The 16,810-nt window shown below is 32.6% G+C and overlaps 1 protein-coding gene across 1 annotated transcript; it reads right to left on the bottom strand.

Annotated features, from left to right (window-relative positions):
• Positions 1-5,589: 5,589 nt before the first annotated feature.
• On the bottom strand, positions 5,590-13,835 carry LOC130462681 (cation/H(+) antiporter 24-like). Its single transcript, XM_056831446.1, has 3 exons — positions 13,406-13,835; positions 11,791-12,798; positions 5,590-6,803 (listed from the first exon to the last, which is right to left on the bottom strand). The coding sequence occupies exons 1-3, from the start codon at positions 13,637-13,639 to the stop codon at positions 5,646-5,648; spliced, it is 2,400 nt and encodes a 799-aa protein (XP_056687424.1). The 5' UTR covers positions 13,640-13,835; the 3' UTR covers positions 5,590-5,645.
• Between the last annotated feature and the right edge of the window lie 2,975 nt (positions 13,836-16,810).

The raw sequence follows: 16,810 nt of genomic DNA on the forward strand, positions 1-16,810 counted from the left end.
CAATTCAGTTCAGTTCAGTTCATCTCCTTTTAGTTCAGTTCAGTTCAGTTCAGTTCAGTTCAGCTCCATTCAGTTCAGTTCAGTTAAGTTTCATTCAGTTCAATTCAGTTCAATCCAAAAGAACGGATTCCTTTTTCTTTGTAGTTATTTTTTTCTTGATATTGCAATTAAAATTGACAATTATATATATATATATAACAATAATATATATATATATATAATTATTATTGTTATTATTACTTAAATATTACTATTATTATATTAATATTATATGTAATTATTTTTATTAATGAATAATTATGATTATTGTATTTATTATTTATTATTATGAGTATTTTTATAAATATTAACATTATAATTATTAATATTAATCTTTTAATTATTATTGATATTGTTAAAATTATCACTACTACAATATTGGCATATGCGCGAGTAAAATTGTAAAATACCGATGTAAATATTTCTATATAAACATCATAAGTACAACACAAATTTATATATTATATACTATATATTATATATTATATATCATTTATTATTTATTATTTATTATTTATTATTTACTATTCATTTAGTTCCATACTTAATTTGAAGACATTATTCCAACAACAATTATTGATAGCAAAATAATCGGGTTTTTTTTTAATCCACTCCATTTTTAGATGCAATGTCGTATTTATAACCAAAATAGTACAAGTAAAAATATTTTACTAAATTAGCAAGTTCAGCACATCCTTCCTCTTTTCAAATGATATTTATTCTTTATTCCATCCCTTTCACACTCCATTAATTTGCACGCTGCAAACACGAAGTTTCGTCGAAGCCTTCTCTCAAACTGCTATTTAATTAATTGAAAACCTAAGATAAACCCAAACTATATTCATCTCATTTGCATTTTTCATTGTTTCGAGTATGAAACAATAGGGCTTCGGATGATAGCCCTTTCGTTGAGGTGGAAGTTTTGCCTTGCATTGAATGTGTAGAGCCCAAATATACCTACACAATGAAAAAGTTATTAGCCTCAGGGGTGTTTCTAAGAAAAACCCCCCTGATGCCTAAGTAAGCAATTGTTCGGATCTAGAGAGAGTTCCATATAAACATCATAAGTACAACACAAATTTATATATTATATACTATATATTATATATAATATATAATATATTATATATCATTTATTATATATCATTTATTATTTATTATTCATTATTTGATATTCATTAAGTTCCATACTTAATTTGAAGACATTATTCCAACAACAATTAAAGATAGCAAAATAATCGGGGTTTTTTTAATCCACTCCATTTTTAGATGCAATGTATTTATGACCAAAATAGTACAAGTAAAAATATTTTTCTAAATTAGCAAGTTTAGCACATCCTTCCTCTTTTCAAATGACATTTATTCTTTATTCCATCCCTTTCTCACTCCATTAATTTGCACGCTGCAAACACGAAGTTTCGTCGAAGCCTTCTCTCAAACTGCTATTTAATTAATTGAAAACCTAAGATAAACCCAAACTATATTCATCTCATTTGCATTTCCCATTGTTTCGAGTATGAAACAATAGGGCTTCGGATGATAGCCCTTTCATTGAGGTGGAAGTTTTGTCTTGAATTGAATGTGTAGAGCCCAAATATACCTACACAATGAAAAGGTTACTAGGTTCAGGGGTGTTTCTAAGGAAAGCCCCTCCGATGCCTAATTAAGCAATTGTTCCGATTGAGTGATAACATGTAAATACACACACATGACTACTCTTAAAGTAAAAACTAAGAAGTATAATTTATTTCGATATTACTCCGTAATTGTTATTGCTTTTGAAAGTGCATGATTTCATGTTTGGAAATTAACCAGAGGGAACAATTAAATCATGTTATCTGTTAGTGGTGATAGTTTTGACCTCTGTTATGTCCTGAATATAGGCTATTGTGTCCCTAATATAGGACGTATCTTAATTTTAGCTTGTTGAGTCTTGCTTGTTAGCAACTGATTGCACTTTATGCGATTGTGTTCAACAAGTGATAGTGCTGGGTATTTGATTAAGTTGGCTTGCTTTGTTGGAGAATCAGATTAGTTTAAAGTGCGCGCAATAGCTGTGTTGGTATTCTGATCCTTAAGGACTAGCATAGGCCATCCTTTGGAGTTTAAAGTGTCTATTTATCAAACTTACATTACAATCACATCTAAACCTTAAGCCTAAAGTAATTAATGATAAAAAATTAATATTATTAGGATTAGCGTTTTAATTCTGTACATTATAATCTCATCCAATTCGTATGGCTAAGACAGCATAACCATGTTTTCTATCATATGAAATATAGGAAAATGGCGTTGGTTCTGTACCTTGATTATTAATAACAATGTTGCTCTCTTCGACTTAGTTGCATCGTTATATTACATGTAGTACTGCTATATGGATAATGGAACAATGAGCTAGCTTACCATGTACATAAATAATATTGTTGCTCTACTAGTCGTCAATTATCAATTGACGTGTAGTGTTAAATAAAACAATTTGTGTTGAAACCTAAGGATCATGAGAATCAAGTCCAAAGTGTCCTAGTTGTAAAATAAATAAAAACTCAGTTTAATAAGTCCTAAGTAATTGGTCTAGTTGTTTTTAGGCTCTGTTTGTGAGTCTGGGCAGTTCGTTCAGTTTTGTCATATGGGTTCACTACTACAAAAAATAGGATAAGGAATCACAAATAAGAAACCCTTTAAGTTACTAAAAAGGTTTCTTATTTAAAGAGGCCACATAATTAAGAAATGTGGTTTCTCAGAAAATGCATAAGATACCAATTGCAAAAGAAATATGGTCTCTAGATATCATTAATTTGAAATAAAGCAAAGAAACCATGTTTTTTTTTTAAAAAAAATGTGGTTTTCATATTTTTGGAGAATAAAACTTAAATAACGTGGTTGATTAATTTTCTAAGGTCAAATAGACTTTTATTTTGCAACCCAACCCACCCACCCACCCACCCACCCACGTATAAACCTAGCACTTCATAGTCTAGTAGTGTTAAAGTCTCCACCGTAGTTTTTTCACCTATCTTCTTTATCCATCCATCTTCTTTCATCACATTATATCTCAATATGATTCCTCTTTATTTTATCTATTATCCCATCTCTCTTAATTTCAGTTTAGATGAAAAACGTCATCTATATGTAAACCATACAAGCGAATTTCCATAAAAAAAATCATATAATGAAATTATAATTTAACGGATGTTTGGATCAAATGAAACCAAGATATCACGATGACGGCAACAACTGCGACTGCAGTGATTAGGGGCGGATCTAGGGGGTACATTGAGGGTACAATGTACCCCCATTCAAAAAAAAGGGAAAAACTGCAAAGTTAAGAGATCCATTTTGTCAAAAATCCGATCTCTTAGGTTAATACCATACCAGTGCAGCAGCTAGTTGGACAACTGGTCTCTTATATTAATGGATAAGTAACCAGCCACCCCTTTACAATTCTTTTCAAACACTAATACAACGGTTGTTTAAGACTCTTGGTCTCTTAACTTAGTAATTCATTCCACAACTTCAAATAATTATCAACTATTATCTTTCAGTTTTTTTTGTCTCCATGTATATTAAATTAAAACAATTTATTAAATAAGTAAGGTTATTTAAATTAGTTAAACTGATACGTATATGCGTGTTTTACCATATACTTCGTAGATATAGTCGTAACTGTAATAAAACAAAAAACTTTTGATTAGTTTATAAGTCTATAAAAGCGTAATTATTAATTAAATTATCAATAGTCTTATTGTAATTATTTAGTTTTATTATGCACATGGTTGTAGAGAATGAGTACACACTACGTAGTATAAGGTTAAAATTTAGCTAGTGGAATGAATTCATAATTCAAGTTTTAGTTGGCAAAAAAAAGTTGCGCCGTAGTGTAGATTTTTTTTTGAAGTCTAATTTCGTACCCCCATTCCCAAATTCCTAGATCCGCCACTGGCGGTGATGGATCATGTTTTTGGTTTAGAGGCCTGGTGTTTGGTGGGCATAAATTCAGCGAGTCAAGTACATAATATCTCACAACCAATGTTTCATTTTATCTCTCTTAAAAAAAAATCATGTTTGTTGTATTTTGTGTCATGAATTGTTGATTTCGAGTTATTTTATGTGATTTTTAGTCATCTAATTTTGAAATTACATGTTTTTTAATTCTTCCCTTTCCATTTATTTTTACATTTTTAATGAAATTTCTCCGAATAATTCTACATTTCAAGTGATTTCATTTCCTATTTTGAATTTACAATTCTTTGATTATGACGAACAATGATTTGTAATTTGAATTACAATAAGATTCAGATTTATTCATGAATCTTGAATATCTTTTACCAATATTTAAAAGCTGGTGAATTTAATTTGATGTTTATCTACCAGGAAAATTAATTACATATAAAGTGATATCATTAGAAATTGAATTATTGAGTGTGAGTCTAATTAAAAATGATTATTATGGATGGACAGGTTTGGAATTGGCGAAAATATAGCAAGAGATGTAAACTCAAGAAGAAGATGGGATTTATATCATTATCGAGGATTTTGGAAAATGTATTGATATAATTTAGTAATTTTGATTTGTACGGCTACGAATGTGGTTAAATGTATTGGTTTAATTTAGTAATTTTGATTTGTACGGCTACGAATGTGGTTTTAGATTATTGATTAACTAGTGACAGTGTAATATTGGTCTTTTTATGTTTAATGGAGTAAATTTTATGATCTCGTAATTCTTTTAGTTATTTGTTGTGTGATATTAATTCTTTATCTTACTATTTACTCGTAGATTATATTTACGGAGTATTTTATATTAGAGAATAGAGTGGCTTGTTCTTTAAATGAAATAACCCAGATGACAAATGGACAATTATTTATGTTTTTAACAGGTGATGGAGTGGTAGAGCATGGGTTGGAAGTTACTTAAAATACCCATCGTAATTGTAGGGAGTTAAAGGATAACGTACTACTCACTAAAATATTTTAAAAAAAATAACAATTATGTTTAAAAGAGACCATACTTCTTACATGTATGATGTTTTTCCTTTCATCAAAGAATCCTCATTTATAAGAAACATGGTTTCATTGCCTGCTTAATTTGCTGGAAATTTTTTTTAATAAACCATATCATTACGAATATGGTCACTTTGTTACACCTAAGTAACCTCACCATACATATGGTTTCTTATCCTAAGACACCATTGAGATATAAACCACACAATTTTTTGGTCTCTTAGGCCTATTATATATGGTTTCTTAGGCTGCTTTTGTAGTAGTGAATTACTGTTGATGTATAAAATATTGTAAATATTCCTAATGATATTTTGCATATATAAAAATTTTAGTATCTTCCCTGATGTGCGGAGCACGTGCCTTTAACTAGTCATCTAATATTTGCGGATCAAATTGATTTTAAGTTGTCAAAATATTTTTTTGCTAAAATAGTTTTGCGTGTAATTGATACTCCATTCCGTAAACAAAAGTTAAAAGCCAAACATTATGAAAACGCACACTTTGGCAACAACGAGGGGTAACCAATTTTTGTACACTTTGGCAACAACGAGGGGTAACCAATTTTTGTATATATTGTCTACAAATAATCTAACACAAAATCTTAACTACGAACAAGTCCAACGACTAGGTCCTTGATCTCTTAATACTTGTTGCTGCACGACTAATATTGACCCTGAGGTATCAAAATCCACTGATACTAAAAAATCTCCTAATAATCCTAATTCTGAATTATCACTCCATTCTGATAAACCATTTAATAAGGCTGGATTAATTCCATTTTTCCTTCCTACAATCCAAAGATCTATCGGAATGATGTGGTTCAATGATTGCACTACCGAAATTGTTTCAGAACCATTGCTCACGAAAAATTCCTTGTACACTACATTATTATTCCTCTCATTTTTTACCCAAAATGAAGTTATTGCCCCATCATCCATCCTCCTTTCCAATATATCATCCTCTATGTACCCGCTTGGCAAAAATCGAACTACGATTAATGACACATCAGGATGTTCCACCATGCGACCTGCTAATGAAAGGGCTTCACGGGCATCAGGCCCACCAAGGAAGAGTATGGCAAATTTGCGCTGTATCCGATGGATTATTCGAGTTGGGAGTGTCCCCCATGCAACAACATTCTTGCATGCTAAAATTCCCACAGAGCATGGTGCATGGGATAACGTGTTAGCATTAGAAGATTGTACCCCTGACCTAAGTATGCAAGTTGAAAAATTATTCTCATCTTCAATACATTTCTTATGATAAGGTAAAATAATAAAGTCCACTTTGTTCGACACGGCGATGTCACATATGTCTTGGTACATGGTTCGAGTAGGTGTAACACTAGTAAAAAAATTAATAGATATAAACCCCTTACGAACTTCTTCGTAAAGCTTGACGATATTGTGGATAACCTCATTATTATTGTCCCAATATTCACCATTCGACTTTTTGTGGTCGATGAACATTGGGGCTCCTCTCCCAAGGAGTTCGATAAGGTAAAGAGTAAAAACTTTAAATGGGTTCTTCGTAGTCGGATTAGAGAAGTCCAGGAAGTTAAATAGGTTAGCGATACTTTCTTGGTCGTAAATGCATGTTAAGATTCGAAGTTCAGAATCTTCCTTTGCATGTTGTATGGTGCGTTTCTTGTTGATCATATATGGTTTTGTTGGATCGTAAAGAAATTCGATTATTGGGCAGACTGTGCTCGTCAATATGATTATAAAAATTACCACCGTTGAGAAAGATGGCGTCTTTATGATCTGTATTTAAATATCCAGAGAAAACATTAGGGAGATTTGCATCAACTTATTGTCAAATTTAAAAAACTTAATGTTGTAACTCAATTCTTAATAGTATTATAAGTTTATATAAGGCCTTAAATAAGGCATGTGTACAATAAATATCAGGACCGGTTATTAGCCTGTGTAAACAGTGCAGGGCCCCCAAAAGATATTGGTCCAAATGGCCCATATTTGTTTTTAAAAAGCACGCTATCAGTATCATGCGCATAAATTCAATACTTGAAAACATAATACCACCAAATCTAATGTGTCTCGGTTGTTAGCATGGGTAGCCAATTTAATGTCCATTATTTTTTTAGAGACTTGGGTTCGAATACCACAGGAAGGGTTTTGCTCGTTTTCTTTTTTGTTTTTTTTTACTCTCCTCACTCATTCTGGTTTAGTAACAAAATCATATGACTTATATACTCAAAATAGTAATAACTATTAATTAATTTTTCTATGTTCTTTAAATCAAATATTAAACCTCTGTACAACTTATTTCAATAAATTAGCTTAAAAATAAAGCAATTGAACTTGAAAAATGGGTTACTAACTAGAGTAATAAATAAAAATGTACTACGAAGTGTTTTTTGTTATTCGAATGAGAAAAAGAGCAAAAAAATAAAAACTTCGCAATATACATTTTATTTTATGAGTTTATTTGATCTTATTTTCGTAACCTCATCCCTAATTTTTGTACTCCATATACATGTAGAAAAAATCTGTGTTTCATTATACATAGAGCCCCCAAATTTAGTACATACATAATTGGCACAGGGCCTCCTAATTGTTTAAGAAGGCCCTGATAAATATTGAAACTGGTTTAATTTGTAAGTTACCCTAAATATTGCCAAAACTCACCTATTTTAATTTACGCTGATACTTCTTTTTACACAAAATCTAACCATCATAAATCACTGTGCTAGTATATTTATCCTTAAAAATCACTTCTTAATGTCAAATATAATATATAAGGAAAATTTGGTAATATTAATCCAACCTTTGGCCGATTTTCTTTTATTAAGCCTACCTATGAGTTATTTTTAAATAATCCAACCTTTTAGGGGTATCATCTTATATTAGTCCATGACCTCCTAGTAACCAGTTTTATAGGTTAACCATGCCACGTGTCACTCTCTAATTGGTTATTTTTATTTTAACTTTAAAGAAAAACCCACAATTTTTTTTAGCATGCTTTCCCTTTCTCACACGGCTCTCTCACTCCTCTTCACTGTGAATACCACCACCATTGTTGCTTTCAACCCCCACCTCTGGCAGCCCTTTGCCTCCTGCTACTCAACTCACCTTTCTCTCTCCCTTGCTTCCAGAGTTCCAGTAATCGTGCCTCTGCTTTTCCCGATAAACGATCTCAAAAATTACGACCAAATCAAAAAAAAAAAACTTACCCCCCAGAAATTCATCACCCCATTCTCTCTCCTAACCTCAGGAACCCGAGACCAACACTAACGTTTAGGCGCAGCAACTGACCAAATGTGTAATCATCAAAATCTAACCAAATCCTTTAACTGATTATACAACCAACTGCATAATCATCAAAATCAAACCAAACCGAACACGAACTTTCTAATCAAATTATAACCCGCATCCAAATCAACAAACGACCTACTTGATCACTATTCAACCGCCAACACAACTTCATGATCATCACAAATCAAGCCACAAAATTTATTCTAGCAATTGAATCAAAACTGAATCCTTCAATTATACTTCAAATTGAATCGATAATCAAAACTGAATCCTTTAATTTACTTCAAATTGTCCCTGTTTGATATAAATAAGTTTGTGGAAAAAGTGGCAAATTGGCAATTGAGAAGTGAATTTGTAAGTGATGGGTTTTGTGCTTCCGAATTACGGGAATTAATTGTACAATGAGGTAAATTGTAATATCAATGGTGGATGTGGTACTGGGTAACTTTTAGGTTTTTGAGCACTTTTTCATGGGTGTTGCCTGTAACAATTTAGCTTCCCAGAGATGCAACGAATTTGTATTGGTATTTTTGGTTTAGAATTTGGTTGTAGATGTAAGTACGGAGTACTTTAAATAAACAATGTTTTCTTAATTAGTTGTTGTTAATGATGAACTGATGTGTTGTAGTTCACGAATTTGAGTAGTTGTGAAGTCCTGAAGGAGATGTGTCATGTGTGGCATTGAAGGGGGAGGGATGATGAAGGTGACTACAGGAAGCAAGGGGGTAGAGAAGATGAAGGTGATTACAGAAAGGCATATTAAAAAAGTAAAAAGAAAAAGGGCTAAAATTAAAGAAGCTACCTGATAGTCAGGTAATCGGTCACAAGGACCGATATAAGATGATACCCTAAAAGGTTGGATTATTTAAAAATAACTCATAGGTAGGCTTAATAAAAGAAAATCGGTCAAAGGTTGGATTAATATTACCAAATTTTCCAATATATAAAAGATGATGTGTTTTTGATGGAAAAGATAGGCCGGGCATATTATTAATACAAGTTAATTTCTGCCAAAGTAGATGGAGTAATAATTTGGGAAAAGGGGCCAATGCAAATATACTTTGAGTTATCACAAAGAGCAACTGCAATGATTGTAGTTAGAGACTTGCTTGCGATTTTTAGAAATCTCAAGCTACGTACTAGCTTGACAATTGAAGTTGAAATGGGAAACTTCAAAAAAAAAAAAAAAAATCCAGGGGAACAATATTAAATTAAATTAAAACATTGATTACAAGTATGACTAAATTAAATGTGAAGCTAATAGCTAACTATTGGAGTATTAACTAGCTAGGAAAGACAGTAACTAAATATGATGTGGCATAACAAGTAATTTAGTAATTAGTTTACCGTTTGAGTCTTCGAGATGCTCTAATACTCACCTTGTCAGTAGGTGAGTTATTGTTTTACATGCCTTTTTAATTGGAAATGACATCAGCACACCAAAACAATGATTTTGGCAAACCATTGCATGACATGTTTTTTCATGCTCTACTCACAATGTGGCGTGCCAAAATAAATTTTTGATATGCCCAAAGTTATTTTTGGTATGGAAAAATCAATTTCGCATTTTAATGTACAAGTTAAAGTTACTCTTATATAGGACAATGTACGTACACTAATTTTATTATACACTCTAGAGCACACAATTTATTGTTTTATTTAAATATGAGTGAGTTATCACTAATATTGTTATATTCTCGCTATAATATTGAGGTATTCGGTATATAGGCCATAAAATTGTATATTACCTTCGGTCGCTAATATTCTATTCTAGTTTTAAAGCCTTTGTAAATCATAGAAAAATTTGGTACTACCTTAATAATACACCACTTTTTTATTACGTTATGAAAATTTTATTTTAATTTACCACCTTAAATTATGTTTTTGTTTGGAAACACTGCCACTTTACAGTTTTCTCATTTTAAAATTAAGATATCTCTTTCGTTTCTTAAATGTTTAAAGTGATTTAGAGTTCATTATTTTTTGTTTTTTCTATAGGGATTTTATTGAGAACGACAATTCAAAACAATTCGTTTGATAATTCACAAATCTTTTGAAAATTTACAAATATTGTTCAATTCGTTTTACCTTATACAGATTTTATAAAAATGATATCTATGGAATTAATCCTTACATATAAATGAGAAGAATGAGTTTTGGATTACTTAAAATGATTAAGAAACGAAAGAGATATCTTAATTTTAAATTGAGAAAACTGTAAAGTGGTAGTGATTCAAAACAAAAATATAATTTAAGGTAGTAAATTAAAATAAAATTTTCATAAGATAGTAAATACAAATTGATGTATTTTTAAGGTATTAATCCTAAATTATATATCGACTTAAAAAACTATTAATATAGTTTTGGGGGGCATGTTAGAATCTTAGAGGGTTAAAAACTTAAAATGAATTGTTATAATACTAGTTTATGAAATTATAAAATGAAAATACTATTGGATCCAAATTTGGATTACCTATCAAAATTCTTTGTGATCTCCCCTTTTAATATGATCCAATTATATTGAGTGGCCTCTCAAATCCAAAAGTACTGAAGGTATGAGTGGTACCCCTAACTTTGTATGACAAAAAATTATAATCAAGTCTAATTAAAAATGGATAGTATGAATACTTGCAGAGTTGCAATAATTTGAATTTTGAACTCTTTTTTAACTAGTTACTCCCCTCATCTCATATTATAGTATTGTTTGACTAAAGTACGGGTTTTAAGAAAAGTGAAATATAGTAATTCGAAAAATGAAATATAGTACTCCGCATATTGATAATTGATTTTCATGGGAAAATAAAATATAGGACATGAAAAAGTGAAATATAGTAAATGTTTTTGTTTTGTTGTGTTTTCCATGCGTTTTTAATTAATAAAGTAAATGGAAAAGTGGAGAATTTAATGGCCAAAAATAAAAATTATTGAGGATAATGTAGATGATATTACAAACTAGATATCCTACTTTTTATAGGTTTCTTAAGTCATTTAGGCTCCGTTTGATAGGGCGTAAAACGTTTTCATTGTAAAATAATTTTCCATGGAAAACATTTTTCAAGGGAAAACAAAATTCCAAACTAGTTTTCCTTTGTTTGGTAACTTAAAGAAAAATGGGAGAAGAAGGTGAAGATTGAGGAGAAGAAAGGAGAGGAGGTAAGGAGGAAAGAAGGAAAAGTGGTTTCCCTCCCTTTCAAATGGAAAAGGGCTTTCCACTTTTGAGGGAGCCATGGAAAACTGTTTTACATCCCTTACCCAACCAAACAACGTAAAATGATTGAAAACGTTTTACGCCCTACCAAACAGAGCCTTAGACTTTTATCTTACTCCGTATATCATACCCCATATGATATTCCATCTTTTAGAATAACTTGGTTCTCCTCAACAAAAACAAAATTGTAATATTTAGACACTCGATTAAGAAAACAATAATGTAATTATGAGTATATAAACAAATGTTACGGTGACGAAGTCGTACCTTTAAATCCAGCCAATGAAGACATAGTAAAAATTCTGTTTGACCTCTGAGGTTGAGCATGCAGCTTATAGTAAGTGAATCTTTAAATGACATGTCCAGAAATTGTGCCGCCATAAAAACAGTGACAAACTTGGTAAAAATGGTTATAAAAACCAAAACAAAAATGAGAGTTATGCAAGGCCAACAATCAGTCATTGCAAAGATATTTGTGTTGAGCCCAATAGTAAGATATGCAAAGGGCATAAGAATGTCATTCATAATAGCCTCACTTTTTTTCACAATTGTTGCACCCATTGGGGGACCATGAGGTATGGCTAGACCAAGCCATAAAGGTCCATTTGCAATTGCAGCCCCAATAAAATCTGTGGTAAAACCCATTACAAAAACTCCTAGCAAAGTAGCAATTATATAACTTTTTTCCACAGGTTTACCTTCTGGAGTTTGCCTGTTAATCCATTGCATTACTTGTGGTATGCCATTAATTACTAATGCACTTACCCCATTTACCGAAAGAAAGTAATACAATGCACGAATCTTTTTTACTTCTCCTTGCTTCATGGCTTCAAATAAAACAATCATACATATCCCAACCACGTCGCTTATGATAACTGTTGTTAAGGCAAGACGCCCTATTTCCGAGCTTAATAGTTTCATTTCTCTCAGAACGGAATAAATTACCGGGAAAGATGATATAATCATTGATGAACTAATAGTACCAATGGAAGATTGATTTTGGAGAATTGGATCTACTATTAAATCCCTTATCCATATTGCTACAAACCATATGATAATGTGGGGGATTGACAACCCAGCTAATGCAATTACCCAATGCTTCTTCCCAGCCTTGGTCAGCACAGATATATCCATTCTCACCCCAGTCACAAACACGAAAAATATGAACCCTATGATCCCGATATTTTGTATTACAAATCTCGAGCTTTCTGGAGTAACATGCTTAGCAAATGTTTCGTTTTGACCTAAGACTGATGGTCCAACTATTATGCCCGCCTACATACATAAATACACCTTGTCACTTTATTTTGTTTTATTATGCACTATGTACGTAGTATTTCATTAATAAAAAAATAATAATATTATTAAAATTATTAATAGAAAAATAATAATATTTTCATTAACAATTGATGTATCTTAGTTTTGTTTGATTCATACTACGTAAAGGTTATATGGAACTAATAACATGGAGATATGATACCCCACCACATTCGAAATCATAATATAATAACTATAAAATGTGCAATGCAACATCAATAATACATGATATGACGTATTACCTCTATTTCTAAATAGTTGCCGCATTAATTTTTAGCACTATTCACCTATTTTATTTTGAACATAATTTTCTATCAATAAATTAAAAGAAATATTATTGGCTTTGTTTAAAGGTATATTTAAAATATATAAACTTTTTATATTTTTTACTAATTCATCATTATAAATACTTGATGGAAAAAATTAGGCGTTAACAAACATAAAAATCAAAATAGTGCAACAATTTTAAAACGGAAGAAGTATATTATTCTTAATTTTTCCGTACCATTTCTTTTCATTATCTTGCGAATAATGTAGATATAAGTAAAATTAAAAGGAGACTTACAAGGACATCAGAAATGACTCTCGGTTGTTTGAGAGGCTTCAAGATCAAACGTAAAATGTGGCTTAGAATAAGAACTGTACACATTTCTAAGAGCAAACTGGTGAAGGAAAATTCCAGAGGATTAACGCCATGAAATATTGCGAAGGCGTTAATTCTACGGTTTTGTAGACAAATAACGTCGTTAAGATAGCCATTAAAATTTGCCACAATTGATTTGGATACGATTTTGTTCATTACAACTTAACTTGATGACGATAACAATAAATTAGGAATAAGAATACTTTATTGTAATTGAATTTTTTACTCCACTCTTTAATTCTTTTCCAAAATATCCCCTCGATCAGAAAAGAAAAAAAAAAGAGGGAGTAAGAGAGAATATATACTACATATATGACGGATATTCTTTTTTAGGATAACAAGTCATTTTACATAGTTTGAATAATTACATTTATCAAATTCATGACACTCAAAAATATCAATCATATAGTCAAAGATAGCCTATCATGTGCTCGTTGTACATACCTTGAATAGTTATACCACCTTATTTAGCTTTTATCATTACCCCTTTGTTTAGGCTAATTATCTGTATCTTGTATTATTAACCTGATTTATAGAATTTTAGTCAATATAATTGTCACAATATCTCCCTCAACCTTCTTTTTTTTGACAAGTAAGAGAGGATTTTATATATTAATCAACCAACTATTACAAACTAAGCCCAACTAAAGGGAGACAAACCTTCTAGGAAGGACTCCCTCCACTTTCGCAGGCAAACCAAAGCTCAAAAGAGCAGAAAACCAGAAACATTACAAGGAATATAACCAATCCTTATCTCTAGTACTCACTTTCCTACCTAGGATACTCTTAATTCTGTGTCTAACATCAGACTGAATACAGTTAACACTGCTATCCAAAGATGGAACCTTGGCATCCCAAATTGCTGAATTTCTTGCCTTCCAAATCTGATAAACCACCCATGCAACAGCAGCATAACAAACTCTCCTTCTAAAACCACCCACACAATGCCTATGAGCCCATTTGAGGATCATGAACAAGCTTGTTCTGTGAGTGTTGAACCCCAACCAGTGAAGAACTTTCCTACAACATTCAGTGCTGTAGTGACAGGAGAAAAACAGATGAGAGCTATTCTCTGTATGTAAGCCACAGAGAGCACACAGATCATCATCAGTAACCCCATAAGGGAACAACCTGGCCTTAGTTTTTAACCTGTCCTGCAGAGCCAGCCAAAGAATGACCCTATGTTTTGGAATGGTGAATCTATTCCATACAAAATGAGACCAATTGGTCTTAGCCTGTTGCTCACTCAATTGCTTATACATGTCTCCAATAGAATATTTTGTGGTTGTCAGCCAAGAGTCAGAATGCAGCCTATTGGTACAATCAAGTTTGACTTTGCAGATATACTTTACTGCCCCACTAGCAGCAATTGAGGGCATGTACACCAACCAATTCTTCTGTTTAACATAGACTGCATGCACCCATTTTACCCACAAATTATCTTCTTTCTGAGCAATGGACCATGCCAGTTTCCCAACAGCTGCTTGGTTCCAAATAGCAAGGTTTCTGAACCCAAGCCCACCCTGTGTTTTTGAAACACACAGGTTAATCCATGCCACTGGACCAGGCCTGCTATCATCATATGTACCATGCCAAAGATAAGCTCTACATACAGAGTTAATTTTCCTAATAACACTCTTAGGAAGGATGAAAATCTGGCACCAGTACACACTGACACTCATTAGAACTGAGTTAACAAGCTGCATTCTTCCAGCAAAAGAGAGATGTCTTGAGCTCCAAATTTTAATTCTAGCAACCATTTTGTTCACCAGTTGATCACACTCACCAGTCTGAAGCTTTCTGGTACTGATTGGAACACAAAGTACCTAAAAGGTAGCTCTCCAAAGCTGAAGCCAGAAACAACACTGGTTCCTTCTTTGTCAGCATTAGAAATACCACAACAGTATACTGAGGATTTGCAGGGATTTGCTTGCAAGCCAGTAGTGTTTGAAAATAGGTTAAAACTTTCCAAGAGCAAACTAACTGAAGTAATGTCCCCTTTACAAAACATCAAGAGATCATCAGCAAAACACAAATGATTCAGCTGAATAGTTCTACACCTGGTATGTAAATGAAATTGAGGGTGTTCACCAACTGTAGACATGGCTCTGGAGAAATACTCCATGCAAAGGGTAAAGAGGAGGGGGGAGAGGGGATCCCCTTGTCTGAGTCCTCTTTTAGGCTGGATAAGATCAGAAGGGCTACCATTAATGAGAAGAGAGTAACTTATTGTTGAAAGACAAGTCATGATTAGTTTGGTGAAGAAAATAGGAAACCCAAGCTCAGTCAACATTTCCTCAATGAAAGCCCACTCTACTGTGTCATAGGCTTTCCTAATATCAACTTTCATCAAACAGCAAGGGGGGGTGTGAGATTGGTTATACATCTTAACTATATCTTGACAGATCAGAACATTATGCAGAATTGATCTACCAGAAACAAAAGCTCCCTGATTGGGAGAGATTAGCTCAGGAAGCACCAAACTGAGCTTACTGCAGATGAGTTTGGAAATGCATTTGTAGATGACAGAACAACAAGCTATTGGCCTGAAATCACCCACAGCAGCTGGAACTGGGATTTTAGGAACTAGAGTAATTGATGTTACATTAACTTCTTTGAGGATTTTCCCTATGGTAAAGAAGTCAGTGATTGCCTTATAGAGATCATCTTTGACAACATGCCAAGCAGTTTTAAAGAAATAGCCATTGTAGCCATCCATTCCAGGAGCCTTGTGGTTAGGAATTGAAAATAAAGCCTTCTTCACATCATCCATTGAGAAATCACAATCCAGCAAAGATTTCTGAGACTCATTAAGTGTTGGCCCTCTTCTAATAATCACAGGGTTGACATGAGTTCTGTGTTCCATTTGAGTACTAAACAAATCAGAGTAGAACTGAGTGAAGGCATCTTTCACCCCTTCAATTGTTGTGACTCTGTCACCTTGCATGTTCTGAATTGAGTGAATTGTATTGTGTCTTCTTCTCTGCTTGATACTCTGGTGGAAAACTCTAGTGTTCTCATCCCCCTGAGCTAGCCAATTAATCTTGGCTGTCTGATGGAGATAAGACATATAAGCATTGTGAGCCTGTTTATGATCAGCTGCAGCTAGCTTTTCAGCATCAGCCAAGCTTCCATCATTTGGGGTGGCATGTAATCTAGTTTGGATTTGTAGTAAATTAGAGTAGAGTTTGGTGTTTTCAGATTCAACATTACTAAAACCCTCGTTCATTTGCTTCAGGTCCACCTTTAACCACTTGAGTCTCTGTAGGATTCTGTACATGGTACAACCAAACACAGGTTTCTCCCAGTTGGTTTGAACAACATCAA

The sequence above is a fragment of the Spinacia oleracea genome, chromosome 6 (assembly GCF_020520425.1).
Source record: "Spinacia oleracea cultivar Varoflay chromosome 6, BTI_SOV_V1, whole genome shotgun sequence".
NCBI classification, from domain to species: Eukaryota; Viridiplantae; Streptophyta; class Magnoliopsida; order Caryophyllales; family Amaranthaceae; genus Spinacia; species Spinacia oleracea.

Bases quoted from the DNA above. Each gene is read 5' to 3' on its own strand.
- LOC130462681 (XM_056831446.1), bottom strand. From the start codon at position 13,639: ATGAACAAAATCGTATCCAAATCAATTGTGGCAAATTTTAATGGCTAT. The intron at 12,799-13,405 runs GTAAGTCTCCTT...TTATGTATGTAG, and splicing joins GAGTCATTTCTGATGTCCTT to GCGGGCATAATAGTTGGACC. The intron at 6,804-11,790 runs GTACGACTTCGT...ATTTAAATACAG, and splicing joins TTCATTGGCTGGATTTAAAG to ATCATAAAGACGCCATCTTT.